Source organism: Zea mays, chromosome 8 (assembly GCF_902167145.1).
Source record: "Zea mays cultivar B73 chromosome 8, Zm-B73-REFERENCE-NAM-5.0, whole genome shotgun sequence".
Lineage (NCBI taxonomy): Eukaryota > Viridiplantae > Streptophyta > Magnoliopsida > Poales > Poaceae > Zea > Zea mays.
In genome coordinates this window covers 177452748-177472825 of record NC_050103.1, presented here as the reverse complement: position 1 = coordinate 177472825, position 20078 = coordinate 177452748, and the positions used below count along the sequence as shown (strand labels likewise).

The 20078-nt window shown below is 46.3% G+C and overlaps 2 protein-coding genes across 3 annotated transcripts; both read right to left on the bottom strand.

The window, feature by feature from the left end:
* Nucleotides 1–10736: 10736 nt before the first annotated feature.
* LOC100502044 (uncharacterized) lies at nt 10737–14009 on the bottom strand. 2 transcript variants are annotated; one of them, XM_020542287.1, is made up of 4 exons: nt 13340–14009; nt 12656–12742; nt 12309–12559; nt 10774–11764 (listed from the first exon to the last, which is right to left on the bottom strand). In XM_020542287.1, the coding sequence occupies exons 2-4, from the start codon at nt 12705–12707 to the stop codon at nt 11156–11158; spliced, it is 912 nt and encodes a 303-aa protein (XP_020397876.1). In that variant the 5' UTR covers nt 12708–12742; nt 13340–14009; the 3' UTR covers nt 10774–11155. The 2 variants fall into 2 exon arrangements, with proteins under 2 accessions (NP_001308295.1, XP_020397876.1); NM_001321366.1 differs by having other exon boundaries at nt 10737–11764; nt 12309–12742; nt 13340–13570.
* Nucleotides 14010–18159: 4150 nt separating this feature from the next.
* LOC103636561 (phosphatidylinositol/phosphatidylcholine transfer protein SFH13) lies at nt 18160–20078 on the bottom strand. Its single transcript, XM_020543246.3, has 5 exons — nt 19496–20078; nt 18992–19087; nt 18583–18898; nt 18395–18494; nt 18160–18231 (listed from the first exon to the last, which is right to left on the bottom strand). Exons 2-5 carry the CDS (start codon nt 18996–18998, stop codon nt 18160–18162), a joined length of 495 nt encoding a protein of 164 aa, XP_020398835.1. The 5' UTR covers nt 18999–19087; nt 19496–20078.

The following is a 20078-nucleotide window of genomic DNA, read 5'->3' as shown; positions in this document are numbered from 1 at the left end:
ATGATCATGTGGAGGAAGAAGCGCAACCGGCACCTCCAACCCAAGTTCGAGCGATGATTCAAAGGGATCATCCCGTCGACCAAATTCTGGGTGATATCAGCAAGGGAGTAACTACTCGATCTCGATTAGTTAATTTTTGTGAGCATTACTCTTTTGTCTCTTCTATTGAGCCTTTCAGGGTAGAAGAGGCCTTGCTAGATCCGGACTGGGTGTTGGCCATGCAGGAGGAGCTCAACAACTTCAAGAGGAATGAAGTTTGGACGTTGGTACCTCGTCCTAAGCAAAATGTTGTGGGAACCAAGTGGGTGTTCCGCAACAAACAAGACGAGCACGGGGTGGTGACAAGAAACAAGGCTCGACTTGTGGCAAAAGGTTATGCCCAAGTCGCAGGTTTGGACTTTGAGGAGACTTTTGCTCCTGTGGCTAGGCTAGAGTCCATTCGTATCTTGCTAGCATATGCCGCTCACCATTCTTTCAGGTTGTTCCAAATGGATGTGAAGAGCGCCTTCCTCAACGGACCAATCAAGGAGGAGGTGTACGTTGAGCAACCCCCTGGCTTCGAGGATGAACGGTACCCCGACCACGTGTGTAAGCTCTCTAAGGCGCTCTATGGACTTAAGCAAGCCCCAAGAGCATGGTATGAATGCCTTAGAGATTTTTTTAATTGATAATGCTTTCAAGGTTGGGAAAGTCGATCCAACTCTTTTCACTAAGACTTGCGATGGTGATTTGTTTGTGTGCCAAATTTATGTCGATGACATAATATTTGGTTCTACTAACCAAAAGTCTTGTGAAGAGTTTAGCAGGGTGACGACGCAGAAATTCGAGATGTCGATGATGGGCGAGTTGAAATACTTCCTTGGGTTCCAAGTGAAGCAACTCAAGGACGGCATCTTCATCTCCCAAACGAAGTACACGCAAGACTTGCTAAAGCGGTTTGGGATGAAGGACGCCAAGCCCGCAAAGACTCCGATGGGGACCGACGGACACACCGACCTCAACAAAGGAGGTAAGTCCGTTGATCAAAAGGCATACCGGTCCATGATAGGGTCTTTACTTTATTTATGTGCTAGTAGACCGGATATTATGCTTAGCGTATGCATGTGTGCTAGATTTCAATCCGATCCTAAGGAATGTCACTTAGTGGCGGTGAAGCGAATTCTTAGATATTTAGTGGCTACGCCTTGCTTCGGGATCTGGTATCCAAATGGGTCTACCTTTGACCTGATTGGATATTCAGATTCCGACTATGCTGGATGTAAGGTCGATAGGAAGAGTACATCGGGGACGTGCTAATTCTTAGGAAGGTCCCTGGTGTCATGGAATTCTAAGAAACAAACTTCCGTTGCCCTATCCACCGCTGAGGCCGAGTATGTTGCTGCAGGACAGTGTTGCGCGCAACTACTTTGGATGAGGCAAACCCTCAGGGACTTTGGCTACAATCTGAGCAAAGTCCCACTCCTATGTGATAATGAGAGTGCTATCCGCATGGCGGAAAATCCTGTTGAGCACAGCCGCACAAAGCACATAGACATCCGGGATCACTTTTTGATAGACCACCAGCAAAAGGGAGATATCGAAGTGTTTCATGTTAGCACCGAGAACCAGCTAGCCGATATCTTTACCAAGCCTCTAGATGAGAAGACCTTTTGCAGGCTGCGTAGTGAGCTAAATGTCTTAGATTCGTGGAACTTGGATTGAATTGTAGCATACATGTGTTTATGCCTTTGATCATGTTCCTTCTGCATTTTGTTGCTTATTGTGGTGCTCAAGTTGTACAAGCACTCCCCGGATCTCACAAGTCCTTGTGCAAGTGATGCACATATTTAGGGGGAGGTGTGTTACAACTTGACCCTTTTGAGACTAACCATGTGCTTGAGTTTGTTTTAGCCTCAAAGGAGGATTGAAAGGGAAAGGTGGACTTGGACCATGCAAGACTTCCACTGCACTCCGATGAAAAGAGTAACTTCTCCAAGTTCATCTTTATACTCTTATTGCCTATTTGCTCTTAGTTGAAGATTTTGGTGAGGCAATGGGGTTAAAGGGCCAAGATTGATCCCGTTTTGGTGCTTGATGCCAAAGGGGGAGAAAATAAAGGCCAAAGCGATAAATGGATCAGCTACCACTTGAGAGATTTTGAAAATAGTAGAATAGAGCTTTTGGTTTGTCAAAACTCTTTTATTGTCTCCCTTGTCAAAAGTTGGCTTCTTGTGGGGAGAAATGTTGATTATGGGAAAAAGGGGAGTTTTTGAAATCTTGAATCAATTTCTCTTGTAATGACTCTCTTCATGTTTTAACAAGTATGTTTGACTTAGAGATAGAAATTTGAGTTTGATTTGCAAAAACAAACCAAGTGGTGGCAAAGGATGATCCATATATGTCAAAATTGAATCAAAACAATTTTGAGTTCTTATTTGAATTGATTTTGTACTTGTTCTACTTGCTTTATGTTGTGTTGGCATAAATCACCAAAAAGGGGGAGATTGAAAGGGAAATGAGCCCTTGGGCCATTTCTAAGTATTTTGGTGATTTAGTGTCCAACACAAGTGCCTAAGTGTAAAATGGTGGACAAAGTACGAATCAAGGATAAAGGTATGTTTCTCAGACTTAGTACATTGTTTTATGGACTAATATATTGTGTCTAAGTGCTGGAAACAGGAAAAATCCAATTGGAAATTGTCTTGGCTCGAGCAGCCAAGACTCTGCTCAGTCTGGGAGCACCGGACTGTCCGGTGGTGCACCGGACTGTCCGGTGGTGCACCGGACTGTCCGGTGGTGCACCGGACAGTGTCCGGTGCGCCAGGCTGGCTCGAGCGAACTGGTCGCTCTCAGGAATTCATCGGCGACGTATGGCTATAATTCACCGGACTGTCCGGTGTGCACCGGACTGTCCGGTGAGCCAACGGTCGGCCGCGCGATCTGCGCGGGACACGTGGCCGAGCCAACGACTAGAAGGGGGCACCGGACTGTCCAGTGTGCACCGGACATGTCCGGTGTGCCAACGGCTCTCAGGCTGGCAACGGTCGACTGCGCCACTTTTGGAAGGAAATCGGGCACCGGACTGTCCGGTGCGCCAGTCGACAGAAGGCAAGATCAGCCTTCCTAGAATGCTCTCAACGGCTCCTAGCTGCCTTGGGGCTATAAAAGGGACCCCTAGGCGCATGGAGGAAGACATCAAGCATCCTTTGAGCATTGATGATCACTCACACATCATTCTTGCGCACTTGTTCGACATTCTAGTGATTTGAGCTCCGTTCTAGTGTGATAGTCATTTGAGCTTAAGTCTGGGTCTTGTGTGTGCGTATTTGCTGTAATCTTAGTGTCTTGTGTGAGTTGCTAATCCCTCCCTTGCTCCGTGATTCTTTGTGAACTTCAAGTGTAAGGGCAAAAGGCTCCAAGTTGTGGAGATTCCTCGCAAACGGGATTAAGAAAAGCAAAGCAAAACACCGTGGTATTCAAGTGGGTCTTTGGACCGCTTGAAAGGGGTTGATTGCAACCCTCGTCCGTTGGACGCCACAACGTGGAGTAGGCAAGCGTTGGTCTTGGCCGAACCACGGGATAACCACCGTGTCATCTCTGTGATTGATATCTTTTTGGTTATTGTGTTTTGTTGAAACTCTTTTCTTGCCACTTGGAAATTAGTGTGCTAACGCTTAACCAAGTTTTGTGGCATTAAGTTTAAGTTTCACAGGATCACCTATTCACCCCCCCCTCTAGGTGCTCTCAAGTCTTCCGAGGACGATCCGGAGGTGACGCTTATGGTCTTCGCGGTTCTTGGACTAGATAAGGATGTCGTCAATGAAGACTACGACAAACTTATCCAGCTCTTCCATAAATACCTTACTCATGAGATTCATGAAAAAGGCGGGTGCGTTCGTCAGTCCAAAAGGCATCACGGTGAACTCATACTGTCCGTACCGGGTGACAAATGCAGTCTTCTGAATGTCCGCCTCCTTGATTCTCAGCTGGTGATAACCAGACCTCAGGTCTATCTTGGAGAAGTATTTGGCCCCTTGAAGCTGGTCGAAGAGGTCATCGATTCGAGGGAGTGGATACTTGTTTTTGATTGTAACTTCATTTAAAGATCGGTAATCAATACACATCCTCATACTTCCATCCTTCTTAGTGACGAAAAGGACTGGTGCTCCCCAAGGGGATGAGCTAGGACGGATGTACCCTTTTTGTTGAAGGTCTGCGATTTGAAGTTTTAATTCTGCTAACTCGGTAGGAGCCATGCGGTATTGCCTCTTTGCGATGGGTGTCGTACCAGGGATTAGATCTATGTAGAACTCCACTTCTCTTTCTGGCGGCATTCCTAGCAATTCTTCTGGAAATACATCCATGAATTCTTCTACCACTGATATGCTTTCTGTTGCTAGATTAAACACCATTGGATCATTGGTGGGTGGCTGAGCCTGACAAGAGACTGACTTTCCTTGGTGGTCTGTGAGAAGGAATGTCTTGTTTGCGCAACTTATGATGCCTTTGTGCTTGGTTAACCAATCCATTCCTAAGATCACATCAATTCCTTGGGATGGCAAGACGGTTAAGTCTGCTAAGAACACTACCCCACTTAAAAGAATTCTGACTTGGGAGCATTTGAGCTGGCATAGAAGGTCTGACCCTGGGGTTCGGGTGACCAAGGGAATCTCTAGAGGGGTAGAGGGGATGCCATGCTTTTCCACAAAACTAGTGGCTATAAAAGAATGGGATGCTCCTGAATCAAAAAGTACATTAGCGGGAGTAAATTCAACTAGGAACTCACCGAGCACTACTCCCGGAGCTTGCTGAGCCTCTTGAGCATCGACGTGGTTTACTCGTGCCCTTCCTTGATACTGGGTCTTGTTCTGCTGGCTGATGCAGGAGGGCGCCTTGGTGGCGGGTGCTGAGGTATTCTTGGGGCCATTCACCGAGTTGGAGTAAGCAGGTCCTGATGCCTTCAACTGGGGGCAGTTGTTCTTGAAGTGACTGGGGTCTCCGCAGTGCCAACAGGCATTTGCTGGCGGTTGGTTGCTTGCAACCGAGGGGGCCTGAAAGGAGCTCTGACTCTGCTGACTGAAATGTGACGGAGTGGGTCCAGCTGGTCTAATGAAGCTTGGTCCCTTGGGTGGAAACCCAAAGGATCGAGTTCTCTGGTGCCAGTCTTGCTACTAAGCTCAGAGGACTTGGAATTTCCTCTTGAGGTGACCTTTTTCTTTTTCCCTTGCCCTTTCCACTTGTATGGCTTTGTTTGAGAGGTGCAAGAAGCTGAGGAAATCATGGCTGGCTAGGATGGTCTTGAGTTCTGGTCTGAGCCCCTTCAAAAAGCGGGCCATCTTTTTGGCTTATGTGATGACGTCATCCGGCGCGTAGCGGGCCAATTCTGTGAATTTGTGCATGTACTCACTGACAGATCTTCCATCTTGAGTTAGTTCTCGGAATTCATCTTCCTTGAGCTGAACGATCCCTTGGGGCACATGGTGCTCTTGGAAAGCCGTTTCAAACTCTGTCCAGGTAGCATCTCTGATGGCAGCGTTGAAGGTATCCCACCAAGCTAGGGCCATCCCGGAAAGTTGATGAGCAGCCAATTGAACACGCTGATTCTCCAGGCATTCGATGACTTCTAACTTCCTTTTAATCGTGCGCAGCCAGTCATCAGCATCGAGGGGATTGCTAGATCCAGTGAATGTGGGAGGCTTGAGCCTCAGAAATTCTCCCATCCTGTCTTGTGGTCTTCCACCATTCGGGCGTTGATTCTCTAGACTTCTAGTGAGGACCTCAATGAGTCAGGTTTGGTTGGCTAGAACTTGGGCTAAATCTAAGGGTAGCTCCGGAGGTGCGGGGAGGTGGGTCTCACTCCCTTTTCCACCGGCTTCTCTTTCAGCTCTTAGGGGAAATCCTGCTCCAATCCCGGAGGCGGTAGGCGTGGTTTTATCTGAAGCCATCTGCCAGGGGAAGAGAGTTACTACTATGCATATGCCAATTTTTTCAACCAAGTTATTTTATTCATTATACAAGTTCATTACAAGCATACAGTTACCATAAGTCGCACTACACGCGAGCGCTATCTAAGGTACTTCCGAACTCCTTTTCTAAAGTGTCCCCAAATTCCTTGAGAAGGTCATCAAGGCTAGCTAGGGACATATCCTCGGCGTCGGACAAATTCTCTATCCTGGAGGGAGGTGGTGCTGGAGGGGCTTTCTTCTTCCGCTCCGTCTGGCATCCTTGGCTCTTGATCTTCTTTTGGATTTTCTTCGTGGGGGTGAGCTTCTTCAGCTTCTTATCGTAATCCATCTTCAGGGTTCGGTAGGCTTCACGAGTGTTGGCCTCCTCGCCTTCTGCTATATCGAGACACTCTTGGAGGGACGCCTTCTCCTTTTTAAGTTCCTTGACCTGCTGCTCTAAGCTTTCCACCCGGGAGTTTAGGTGGGTGGAGTGGGAGGAAAGGTCGTCGTAGTGGTTATCGTGAGTGTGGAGATATCCGACCATGTAGACGATGGTGGGGTCATCCTCGGTAGGATCTCTCCCTGATAGGGCCTGAAATCTTTTCCTCCAGGTGGGGGTATTTTTGTTGCTAGGTGGGAAGTAACGAAGGGGGGTTTCAAAAACCTCTCTGCTATAGTTTTTGGCATAGCTGTCTAAGGGCTTTTCGGGCAAAATTTTGGCAAGTGTCTGGGAAGCGGTGCCCGATGAAGGTGACTTGGAAGGGAGGGTGGTTTGGGTAACTTCGGCTTTCTCCCAGGTAGACTGCCATAGAGCACTTCTCAACTGCTTCTTGTGGATCCCCATGCGTAGTGCGCAACTCCGTAAGAGATGAGGGAATCCTTCCTCCTCTGAGCAGTAGGATGTCCAAATGACCCAAGAACCTTCCATCTGGTAGAAGAAAAGAAGGGTCTGTTAATATCGGGAAAAGAGAGAGGGTTTTTCTTAGGGGTAAGAGGTGTTTTCTTGTTAAGGCAACTTTTAAGGTCAGGGATGCGATCTACGGTCAGTCCTATGGCTCCGATACCACCTGAAGCGTCCCGATCCTTTGGGGCTCAAATGTGATACAGTTACTAGTCCCAGGAGGCTAGTAACCACATTCCTTACTTCAAATAGTATAGAGTTCGAATAAATGTTATTACAACACCAGAGTACAAGCTCGAGAGAGCCGAAAATACAAAGCGCAGTAGAAGATAAACTAGCCCAAGCCACAGACAAAACTGGGTGCAGACACAGCCCCTTAATCAAGCATAGCAGAAAAGAAGCCTTCAGCTGCTGAAAAACATAAATAAATCTAGGTGAATACACTAGGTATTCCGCAAGCCCATCCCGCTCCCGTAAAGAGAAAGGGACCTATATCATACATGCTTTATATGGTGGAGTTGAAGTCACTCTTCTTTTTCTCAGAGAAAGGCATTACTTTTTAGGGTTTTCCCCGAAGAAATAGAAATAACATATTGCTCAACCACCACTAGCTTCCCGCTCCCGTGGTATCGTTTTCATTTCCAAAGACACACTCACACACACGTATTTCCCAGTTCACAGAGGTTGTAAAACGCTAATTGTCATACCACACCAGACTCGTCCATTCCAGTGGACACGGACTATTCGAATAGGTTTGAACTCTGCGCAGAGGGGTACACTTTACCCACTAGTCCGGCTCTACGATCTCATGGCCAATGAGATCCGAATCCGAATCTCTTTCCTTCCTCGCACGTCCTAACCTTAACAGTTATACCAGAAGGAGTCAGGCCACCGCCATGTCCAAACCGGACAAAACATTCCCCCTCCTTATCCTCCCGGTGCTCCCCAGCCTTCATAACCCTGGGGTTGGACCGTACGAGTTCAGATTGAGTGACTGCCCATACAGTCTCGAGTGGTTGTACTTTTCATGAGTACAGGTAGTGAAGGATGACAAACCGGTCCTTATATGAGGGGACAACCCTTGTGCTCACACCTAAACCAGCTGAGCCACCACCTTAGGCCCTCCCCTAAACCAGGGAGTCCCTGATCATCCCACTCACAAGGTGATGAGGGTGATTACCCTTCATCGCACACTTTTTGAAAACATCGCTTGGTCAAAACCACTGCCCTTTTTCCCATCCCACCCTTTGTGCTCAAAAGATGTTTGTTAATGCAAGCTATCTCTCTGCTCACAATGCAATTATTCCATCCCTTAATCCCGGCTTAAGTAGTGGTAGAGAGAATAGGTAAATTATGCATCAAGGGAAAGATGGACTTGCCTTCGTCGAAGCTTTCCTAGCACAAAATATTTATCTTAGAGGGGTCGGGTTCCTGCCCTTCTTCTGGAGTTACAAATTCTGGAGGATCGGATCCCTCTTCCGCTAACAAACACAGATAAGGAACACTACATCAATCATGGTGACTTGGTGGGGTGTGCCAATTATTATACCATATTATTTTGTGCCCTATAATTTATTTAAACTATTTTTGGTGCATAAAATATCAGCATATAAATATATGTATGAAAACGGAAAAAGAAATGGGAAAAGGAAAAAGAAAAAAGGATTCTCAGCTAGCTGGGCCGGGGGGAGATTTTGGCCCAGTCGAGCGCGGGCGCGGGCAGGCGGCCCACCAGGCCCGCCAACAACGGAACGGCGTGGGGACGGCTCCGTGAGCGTGGGCCCACGTGCCACAAGAAGAGGGGGGCTGACGGCGTGGAGCGGTGACGGGGGGTGAACCGGCCGGGGCCCGACCGCCGGTGAAGCCCCGCGGCGGTTCTCCGCCGGGGCTCCGGTTCCGTGACGGGGGAGTGGTGGCGAAGCACGGGCGGGGGTAGGGGATCATGGGGGTAGGCCCAATTTGGACGGAGGGTGCCGGGGGTGGCCGGTCCATGGCGCGATGGCGGGCGCTCGAGGCGGTGAAGCCGCCGGCGAGGCTACCGAGCGCAATAAGCGAAGAGGAGGTGTGTGCTAGTATTGCGACAGAGAGGCGAGGCTTAAGAGCTAAAGCAATTTGACCATAAGCCACCAGAGAGAGGAGGGCGGAGCTCACCGGAGAGGGGAGGGACGACGGCGCCGAGTTCGATTGGGCCCGAGGGGGGAGGTGGAGTGGCTGAGGCCTAGTGTGGTGGAACAAGGGGCTCGGGGCGGTCCTTTTATAGGTGGCCGGGGAGGGGGAGGGAGGGGGGTGGCGAGCACCGACGAGCTCGCCATGACGGTGGTGATGGCGCAAAATGGTGACGGGACGGCTCGGGCAGGTGGGGGGTGAAGGGACGGCTCGGGCACAGTGAGCGGGGGCGCATGGTGCCAACCGAGCTGGTGAGCGCGTTAATGGCGAGGAGATGGGCGGACGGTGGCCGGCGGCGAACGCGCCGGTAGCCTGGTCACGAGCGAGGGGAGGGAGCTGACAGGCAGGGCCCGCCTGCCAGAGATGGGCGGTCGTGAGGGAGGGGAGCGCGGCTGATGGGTGGGGCCGGGGTGTTAGGGGTGGGCGCGGGCGCGTGATGTTGGGCTGCTTGGGCCGCGGGAGGGAGAGGGGGAGTGGCGGGCGCGCGCGAGGGAGGCGGCTTGGGCCGGAAGCGGCCCAGCCAAGGGGGGGTTTCCTTTCTCCTTTTTCTTTTATTTTTCTAATTCTTATTTCTATTTTCTATTTCTAATTCTTTTATCTCCTTTTCTCTTGAACAAATAAATAGCCAAATAATCTTGGGTGCTAGAAAAATATTAATCTATGTGAGGTGCTTCTAACAATCGAATGCAGGCATATGATGAGATGACCTATGGGGTGGAATTTAGGGAGAGATAAAAAGGGGTTAGGAGATTAGGGTTCCAAACCTCGGGTTGAAATTTTGGGATGTTACAGAGTTGGAGCTGCGAAATGGAGATTCAGACGAAAGCACTGCAGAGTGACGACTTCGTCGTCCCTTTTGCGGCCAAGCGAATCGCCCAAATGCAGCGACCCTTTTTCGGCAACTGGGCACTTCTAGAGTCTTCGACGAACGTTTTTTTCCACGCACCGACTTGAACAGTGGCAACAGAGTCTTCGCGAAAGAGGGAGGAGGAAAACTGATGATCTATGCCGTTCAAATTGAATCCGACAGTCCATATTTTCCTTCCGACGTGGATAGGCTGAAAGGTCGCGTTTTGGACCGGCTTTGTAATATAGTAAACTCCATGTAGAACGCAGCGACGCGCATGAAGCACACGTTCTGCAGACCACACGACTCAGTCTACGGGCGCAACAGATTATTCTCCTACAAAGGACACCGGTAGTCGCGCAGACGGGGTTTGTGGTGGGGGAAGGAGAGGGTTGGCGCCAGCTGCTGTCGTCTGAGGAGGGATGAATCGGGTGATGGGGTTGATTCCGGGTAGGGCAACTGCCTAAGGCCCTACGTCGCTGTTTTTATGTCCCGAGCGATCGAGCCCAAGCGCACGCGCCTGCTCAAACTGGGCCAGCAGACAGCAACCGCCATCATCTGGCTGTGGTGGTGCCGGGTGAGCGAACGGGCTGTTGCTTTTGCCATGACAATAGGGATATTTCTTGGTTTTGTTTTTTTCGGGGACACCTTTTGGCTTTTGCCATGACACAGCAAGAATTGCTATGTTTTCAGCTTGTGTGGAAGCTTTAAGGGTTAATTTGGAAACTTAAATCCAAACTAGCCCTTAGACTAATTTTATGTTCGCTTAATCGCGCTCTTGTTACTTTCCTTAATTTCGCCGCAACAGGTGAATTTCTTAGAAAACGAGGTTTGAACAAATTAAAAATACACTGCCATGTTGTTCCATGAATGCTTTCCAGATTTCCAAACAAGTTTTGGAATAAATCAACATGTCTTATGTCCTAAGCATCAGGTGATGTCATTCTCATTTACTGTAATCGTTGCAATTCCAACATAATAACCAAAGTACAGAAGACTAAACCAGTCCCTTGCTACAGTGTAGGTGTGGAAATAATAGTGCATGATCTCAAATGGAATAATACAAAACACATGATGAAATTGATAAGCGAATTACACGATTCGGTGAGGAAATAGTAACAACATAAACTCAAATATACAAGCACTTCGCTGAGCAATTTTCGAAAACGTGATCTCTGAAGTTTCAGACGCAGGCAAAAGAAACATGGCAACGAAGAGAACGACACCAAAAAACAATCACAGATGCAGTGCAATTTAATTAGCAACCAAGACTTCCAGGTGAGCTTTCTGTATAGCAGCTTTCCGTATAGCAGATTATCAAGAAGCCAGCTGGTTTTGGCTCCAGAAGGAGAACATCCCCTTGTATCTTGCAGGGGGAAACTGGCGCGACAGCAAGGCAAATGGCTTCTCTTTGCCGTAGCTGGTAGTACATTTGATTGGTTCCGGTGTCTTCAATACAGGAACTCTCTCTTGTGGTGTCGCATTTTCAGCTACCATCAATGTAGATACCTTGGCAGATTCAGGAACACATGTCGTAGTTCTGCTGCTGCTGCTGATCCCACCGCCACTGCATGTGTTACCATATAGAGAACCGTTGGTAACAACTCTGCTACTGTTGCTGCTAGCACTACTGCAGTAAGAATGTTTCCTGTCCCTTTTGCTGCCACCCCCACTGCTGCTACGGTGCCTAGAATGCTTCTTGTCCTTTTTGCTTCCAGTGGTACTGTGGTTACTGCTACTGCTGCTCTTGGAACACTTGTATTTGTAGTTACCCTTAGTTGAACTCTTACGGTGCCCTTTCACAGTGTGCGAGTCTGAAGTAATAGGTGGGTCATATACATCAGTGGCCCATGAAACGCTCAACTTTGTTTTGATTCCCTTCTTGGCACGAGTTCCTTTCATTGCAGAAACTAACCTTGGAGTGCCCTGCAAGAAGATAATTTACATACATGTTAGCAAAACAAGATTGATCCATAATTTCTTTCACATAATCAGTTGACAAAATATGAGAGTAACCACCCCATGTCCGCATGCCATGAGATGCTACACTCGTTGCTCATTCAAATAAAAGAACCAATAAAGATGCTGCTAGCTATAATGAGTAAGAAATCATAATTGCAATATAAGAACAATACCAAAACCTATCAACTCCCGCAAATTAAGCTTCACAAAAATAGAAATAGCATCATCAATTGGTTCAAAAGAATAATCTGCCAAACAGGAGGACAAATAAAAGAAATCAAATCTAAAGTGTCCTTCCGTTATATAAGGTGCTAAAACACAGACAACAACTATACAAAATCAACATATATGATTAAGTCCCTAATTGTGAAAGCTACTGTGATTGAAAAATAGTCACATAGCTACCAGTAACTTGGTATCAGAATAATATGAATGCGGAGCAAATATCTGATCACAAATATATGCAAAAAATGAAAGAATCCAACTATAAAGTAAATTAGAAACCTACATTAATTGAAGAATTCCCAGCAACTGAATTGCTAATTGATGATTCTGTTACACCACCAATAGGAAAGGCAGGTGATATAAAATCAACGTTCACTAAATCATCAGTTGAATCAGATTCCAGAGAAAGAATTGGATCATCGATGTAATCGTCATCAGAATCTTCATGCAGACCTGACCCTTCGTCAACCGCCAACAGATCGATCGTCGTCACTTCTGTAAGAGCGATTCCAATTTCCTCAACCGCCAAATCATCTTGCACACAAGATATTACTGCTTCAACATATTCATCTTCCCAACAGGCACAACCATGCTCGCAACAAGGCTTTAAACAAGTGTTGTGGCAAGGACCTGAGATGCTACTAACATCTTCAGCACTGAAGTCCGCTGAGGGTTCGCCCATCCACAAGCTTGATCTCAAATTACAAATACAAGTTTCTGTTGAAAAAGGGAATGGTCATAAGCAATAAGCAATTTGTATGCAAATATAAGGGTTGCCGATTGCATAAGGTCTCCATGCATGCAGTTATTAATGTTATGAAATAATATAATGCACAGATCGATGATTTCGCAACCATATGTATCAACATATTTTGCTGATATTTGAACCTTAAAGTACATTAGTTTTTCAACCGAGGGGCACATGCACAGGAAGATGGTGAGATTCATAAAAGGTATCTTCTTAATCATCGTATATTTTTGGGCTTGACTATTTTTAGAATGCTTGAATCAAGAAGCACTCTACGCCATTGGGTCAACACAAACAACCTAAAACACCTAAAATAGTAAGTATTCAAATGTTGATCTGAGGAACAAGAATAGACAGAGAAAAATAAGCTGGTTTCGAACATGTAAAAAATAGTAGAACAATTTTTTTAATGTAAGAACTAGGCGAGCGAAAATATATAGAACAATATCGCGCGCATATAAATATTTCATACAAAAATACTCTAAACATAAAAATTCAGTAACATTTACATGATTATATGTAGCCTAATAAATGATTCCATAGTAACAGCTTTGTGAGTTTGGTACCTGTTATCTTGTAGGTAGTAATAACCACGTTAAAACACCTTGCCTCCTTTCGATCCTGCGACAGAGCCAAAGAAGCCACGAATCGAACACAACCAGAACGAAACCGGAGGGGGGTGTGGGTGACGGAGGAAACGTAAAGGTCAAAGACAATTACTAATACTAAAATTACTACTAAAATGATGCTTAAGACGATGGGAGCAGAGGAAGGAGGAGTCCCCGAAGGCGATGGCAGCGGCCGCTCGGAGTCGGAGGCAAGCGAATGCGGCGAGCACCGCAGGCATCGTATCCTCGCCGGGCGCCCGCAACGCTTCACGCCTCGAGATCCAACTCGGCTGATCCCGGGCAACCAGAAACGGCGGTGACGGCGGCGGGAGGGGAGGGGAGGCGACGGCGAGAGAATCCGGCTAACACGCTCCGCGCGTTGACCGGATCACGGCTCCGCTTGTATCGATCTGGCTCGGAGGAGACGGTAGGCAACGGAGGCGGGGCGAAGGATTGGGGAACCGGAGCAGGGCGCGGCGAGGACAACGCGAGAGAGGAGGCGAGAGGTCCGGATTGGCTGTTGGTGCGGCGAGAGGCCGCTTTGGGGGTGTGTCTTATGCTAGTTTATTTCGGTCTCTGACATGTGGGTCCGGATTGTTGGGTCCCAGTAGGCGGTGAGACGGTACTGGGACCAGAGGAACCGGACAAACGGAAGTGGTTTTATAGGCGGGGCTCGGATTCTTTTTTTTCTAAAAAAGTTATCGGCGGCGTCTGAATGACAGGTGGGGCCACTCCGCGTAGTCCTCGGCGGCGAGAGCGTTCGAGGAGGCACCTGCGGGCTGCGGCTGGCGAGAGGGTGCAGCACGGGAGGCTTCGCCACGTCGGATTTGGGATAGAGGTGAGTGCCGGGTGTGCTTCTTCGAGCCCTACACTCCTGCTCGTCCAAACAAAACTGGCGCTGTCCAAAACCAAACTCGCACAGTTTGAGTTCCAAGCAAGATTATAATACATTTTTTTCTTGCCGAGTAAGCCCTTGAGAAAAAAGACGAACTAGACGCTGAGGTGCTCGTATCTGTTTTTGCCGATTCTGTCATGTCACTATGCTCAGCAACAGCCTTCCTTTTCGACGTTTTGCACCGATCCGGTGATGCATGAAAGGTACGTGAGGATAGAAACAATCAATCCACCCACCTATAAATAAGGCGAAGAGCGTATCAGGCGAGACATGGATAAGTTTTATTTCGATTTCAAGGAACAAAAAATACACAAGAGTCGGTTGATGGTATACATGATAAACCGGTTGCGTGCAAGTAACTAACTACTAGCAGTTTTCAAAGTCTAATCTGGCAAGCTTCAGCTCTATAGCCCACAGCTTCGTGAAGGACAAGCATACGACAAGACAATTCCACGATAGAATAATACCGCCTTTCCGCTGCTGGCCGGTGGACGGTATACAATACAACATCCGTGGATAGAGATTCTTCCAGCAATATATGGAAACACCCGAGGTGCTTCCTGGTGATCATTCGTGCCCCAAAGAAGGATTGCACATGCCTACATAATAGCCGATCGAAGAATGCAGAACTTGTTTTAAAATTTTGTTTAAATTTAAAAAAAAAAAGAAAGAAAAATATTTAACTGGAAAAATTATGATAAATAGCTAAATATTTTTCTAGTATATCTTATTTTTATTTTTAAAATTAATCAACATTTTTGTTAAAAACAATGAAAACCCAATTAAAAAACAACGAAAAACCGGCAAACTATGTCGGTCACTAATTATTATATGCAAACTTAGCGTTGCTTAGAACTGGAACTGCATCTCCTTCGTGTAGTTGAGCTCGTCAAGGTGTGCAGCCATGGCCTTGTTCATCGAAGGAGGACCACACCTTAGGATCTGAAATAGGTAAACACATGTAAGATTCCAGGTTAGATACAATCATACAAGAATAGAGAAATCATGACAATCCTCATAGTGAACTGAAAGAAAAGGCAATAAGCCTGATTCACCTTAATGTCCTTAGCAGGCGCTGGACAATGAGATTGGATCATTTCCTTCGACACAAACCCAACACCACCATTCCCATTCCAGTTCTCAGGAGGCTGCATATGTAAAATCAAATGTTTTTTTTGGAAACAATACGCTAATTAGTATAATGTAAAGCAGATTTCTCAGCATAATAACATCAGAAAATAGAGAACAACATAGCAAGGATGTACATTGGGATATTGTTTTAGTTATAACAGGAATTCTACAGTCATATCTAAAGACTTCCAACAAATGGAAAGTTTGAAACAGTAGAGCCCATTGTTCTTTTTATAAACAAAAAATAATGTATTCCTACACAAGAAGCCAAGAACGTTGATACAGTAATATCTTTACATTTTCTAAAAAAAATTGTGACACAAAAACCTGATTCAACACGTAGTAGATCTTAAAGCGACCAGGATAGGTTTTGGCCATGTTGTCCAGCTCATCCTGCATGAAATGAATAGAATAGAATAGAAATTATCAAATTCGGTATGGCAGCCCATCAAAAAGAGAGCATATACACCACACAAGGGCACGGTTGATGAAGCGCAACCACCACATCAACAAAAAAAATAGTAAAATACCATATATTATGTTATTTAAATTGACTGCATCACAACCATCACAGTTGATGCACCGGGATTTATCTTAATTTGGAGTGTGACACGGAGATCGGCAGATCGCAAGGTTTTCCTGTTTCCCGTTTTCCCCTCGTTTAAACTTGAACGCACAGTAATTCCAACACTGCAGAGAGAGTCCATACTCCATACACTGCTCCACACTCATGTTTGGAAAAATATCTTGTGCAATCATTTATATTGGTGCAAGCATGCAATCAAGCAATCTGGTGCATCCAATCTAGATCTAATGATGAGTGTTATTTTACATTTACCCCTTCCATCTAAAACATAATACGTACCTATTTTACTTTTAACCCCTTCCATATGAAATAGTTGTATCTATATTGGATGCTCTTTATAGTTTGATTGCACGCTTACACCAAATGAGTGATAGCAACGGCTATGCCCCCCCCCCTCTTTTTTTTCTTTTTTTAGCAGCATTGTAGCAGTGAAAATATCTTGAGAGCATGTTGTTAACTCACATCTTTGTGGAGTGCTTCATTACATACTTAAACAATGTTTGGTTTAATAAGGACTAATTTTTAGTTCCTCCATTTTATTCTATTTTTGTCTCTAAATTGCTAAATAAAAAATGAAATAGTGTTTTAGTTTCTATATTTAATATTTTTAGAAACTAAAAGGGAGGGACTAAATGACTACACCACACGTGTGAAAAGAGTGGAGGCGTGTATTGGCAGCAATCGCGAGGGATGAAGCAGGCATTTTTAAGGGAGCGTTTGTGGCTGTGATGCAGAGTATTTCATACCTCTTCCATAATATAGTCTATTCTCTCTCCTACAACTCTAGGTTATATATTCATACGCCTTTCGAACTATTTAGTTTTCCAATTAAGAGGATTATCTGGAATCATGCATGAATTGGGCTAAGCTAAAAAAAGAAAGACTATTTCAAAAACTAGTTAATTCAATGATGACCTTCCATGGATTCACCTATATAGGTTGCGGCTAACGTTGCAAAAATAAGAGCTTGAATACCGCTTGTAAATAATCCAAGAAACATGACCGGTATAGGGACTACTAAGGGGACTAAAGAAACAAAAACAACAACGACTAATTCATCCGCCAATATATTTCCGAAAAGTTGAAAACTAAGTGATAATGGTTTTTGAAAATCTTCTAGGATGTTAATAGGTAAAAGGATTGGGGTTGGTTTAATATATTTTTCGAAATAACTCAATCCTTTTTTGCTAACACCCGCATAAAAATATGCCGCTGTCGCCGGAAGCAATGGTCAGCAGAGAAAGGTTTCAGGTTTGCTTCTAGCAACATCATCATGCTACGAAAGTTCAGGATTGCCACTAGCTGAGACCCTGTTTGGGATAGTTCCATCTTTAAAAATTTTGGTAAAGTTAGTGAAATAGATTATTAGGTACTTAGAAAATCATAGAGAGGGAGTTGTAATCCTTTAGAAGATATTTAGATAAATCATTCAGTTTGTTATTTAGATTAGTGAAAGGGTCTATAGCCTAGTGGTTAAGGACTTCCGAGTAGCACCTCCAAGTCCTGGGTTCGATTCCCCTTGGGAACGAATTTTCAGGCTTGGTTAAAAAATCCCCTTGTTGTGTCCCATCCGCTCTCTGATTACGACGACCCGTTAGTGATGGAGAGCCAAGGTTATCTTCTTAATATAATATCGGGAGGGCAATCTTATAAACTACACTTCCACACTGTAGTTAGAAACTGGAGTTATCCTAAACACCTCCTGAATATACAATATAGTGAAGAATATGCAAAGATCTGGATGGGTCCCTATGACCATATATATTACTAGGTGTGTGCCCGTGCGTTGCAACAGGAGTATGCTGGGATGAGCATCGACACATATCTGGTCTGATCTTATATTTGGGGGCGTTCGGTTGCGGCGAGTTTCGCGGGGCTGGCAGGCGTGCGGTAGCGGGGGGTGTTGGATAAGGGGCGAGGGAAGTCTACAATGCCTTCTTAATAGTTAGTACACAAAAATCTCTTCGATAAGAATGGTTTCAAACCAAGCTACATTCAATCATCTCTATACTAAGGCTAACCTCAGGATAATAGTCACCATCTATTTTTTGCATACAACGCATCAAATCCCTTGCAATCTTGCTAAAGTTTTTCCAGCCCTATAACAAAGAACATAAAAGGAAAATGTCATGTTAGATATCTGAGTTTTTTCAAACTACATCGTGCTTATAGAAAACAAATGAAGCAACCATGAGGATAATATTGCAGGACCTCCTCTAGTTCATGAAATTCAAAATCCTTCAACGAGTACAATAAGCTACTGTTAAAAGGCATGACATAGTTTTGTAGAATCATATGATGAACAATCTTAGAAGTCATAGAGTGCATGTAAATACATCTATATATCAGCAGAGTTTCATATAACTTTGAGATCAACTTTTTAGAGTAGACAACATCCTACTTCAAAAATTGTGTCTGTACCGAACTCCTTTCTCCACTGCAGCATGTTCGCCCACATCTGTGCTGCTTTTTCAAAATCGAACTTCCTCGCTTTTAAAAATCTACAGCACAGAACTGAAAATCAACAACTGACATTATATAGCTGAAAATAACAATATGAGCATATTTCCTCAGGTGTCAGATCTCAACCTAAGCATCGTGTGGTAATTATCATGCTTGACTGGTAGCAAGTCCCTAGCAAACAAAACCTCCCGAAATGAGTTCACTGCCTGCTCTTCTTCAGCATCCCTGACATCTTCTATAACTATCCTTGGCACTCTGCAGTCCACTTTTCTCTTCCCCCTCTTCTTCAGGGAGTGTGTGAGTCTTGTCGATGCATGCAAGGTTTTCTTCTTCAGCCTCCGCATCCTGGTGTGCCTCGGCTCGTCCTCCGAGATCTCGGCATCTGCCCTATTCCTCCTCTCATCGTTACTAACAGATATCTGGATGCTATCCACATTACTCTCTGCAACAGAGCATGACCGACGCCATAACGTTAGCTGCATTGCCTGACCGACTCGTTAAAACTGAAGCAACGACAACGAGCACCTGGCTATACCTGACATTCTGTACAAAACCAGCTCATATGATCAAGCGCTCCCTCTTTGTATTACGCTGCCCAATCACTGATTCGGTGCACAAGGCAGCCCCAACACTGCTATTAAACGGATCATAAATACATGTCAGAATTCACAGAGTTTGTGTTCACATCAAATCGGAGTGTATTACATTCCAGAGCGGCGGGCAGATAAAACGAGGGCTATAAGAGGCTCAGTTGAACACCCATATAAAATCGAAAAGTTGGACCAAATCACCTACATCAGTACGAACTCCACCACGCGGCAAACAAGCTGCCAACTGGATGGATTGGAGGGAAACATGGCATATTCGACTTTCAGAGCTCACAACCGACAAAAGGGGGAGAGATTCTCGGAGAAAACGAGCAATCAGATCTGATCGGATCGTCACTCCATCTCCACGCCGGTGGCGTCTCAGGGGACGAGGACACGCGGACGCCGATGGGGCGAGGGATAGAGGGGCAAGGGTGGTCCAAAAGGGGTACCTGGATCTGGATCGCTGCGGCTCGGCTCGGATGGCGGTGGCGCGCCTAAGAAGGTCGCCTCCACCGTGAGATCGATCCACTGCCCTGAGATCACGATGAGCAGCAGCGATGACAGGACAACGAGCACGTCTTTTCTTGCTGTAACCAGGCTTCCAAGGCTCCAGATTTGTTTTGGCGAGTGGTGTGGTGACTGCCTCTGCCTATGTACTGCCCATCGGTTTCGTTCACATCAAAGTGAGAGATCATTAGATGATGGCGTCCGCCCACGAGCAGGCGAGAGGTGACGCCGCCGGCGGTCCAGCAGCGTCGTCGTGGACGCGAGCGAGCTCAGGCAGAGGGGCAGCAAGGGTCACAAGAAGCCCGCCACGGACGCGGAGGACGATGACAAGGAGTCGGGGAGGGGCACCGCGAGGAGCTGCGAGGTCACGGACTCGATCGAGCGGGTGTTCGACGCGAGATTCGAGAGCCGGTGCGGTATCGGGGGGTTTCGTGGCAGCGGGCGTGCGGGCGAGATTAGCGGCGGCGGCGGGCGTGGGGGGCGTTCGGTTGCGGCGAGTTTCGTGGGCCTGCGGTAGCGGGGGCG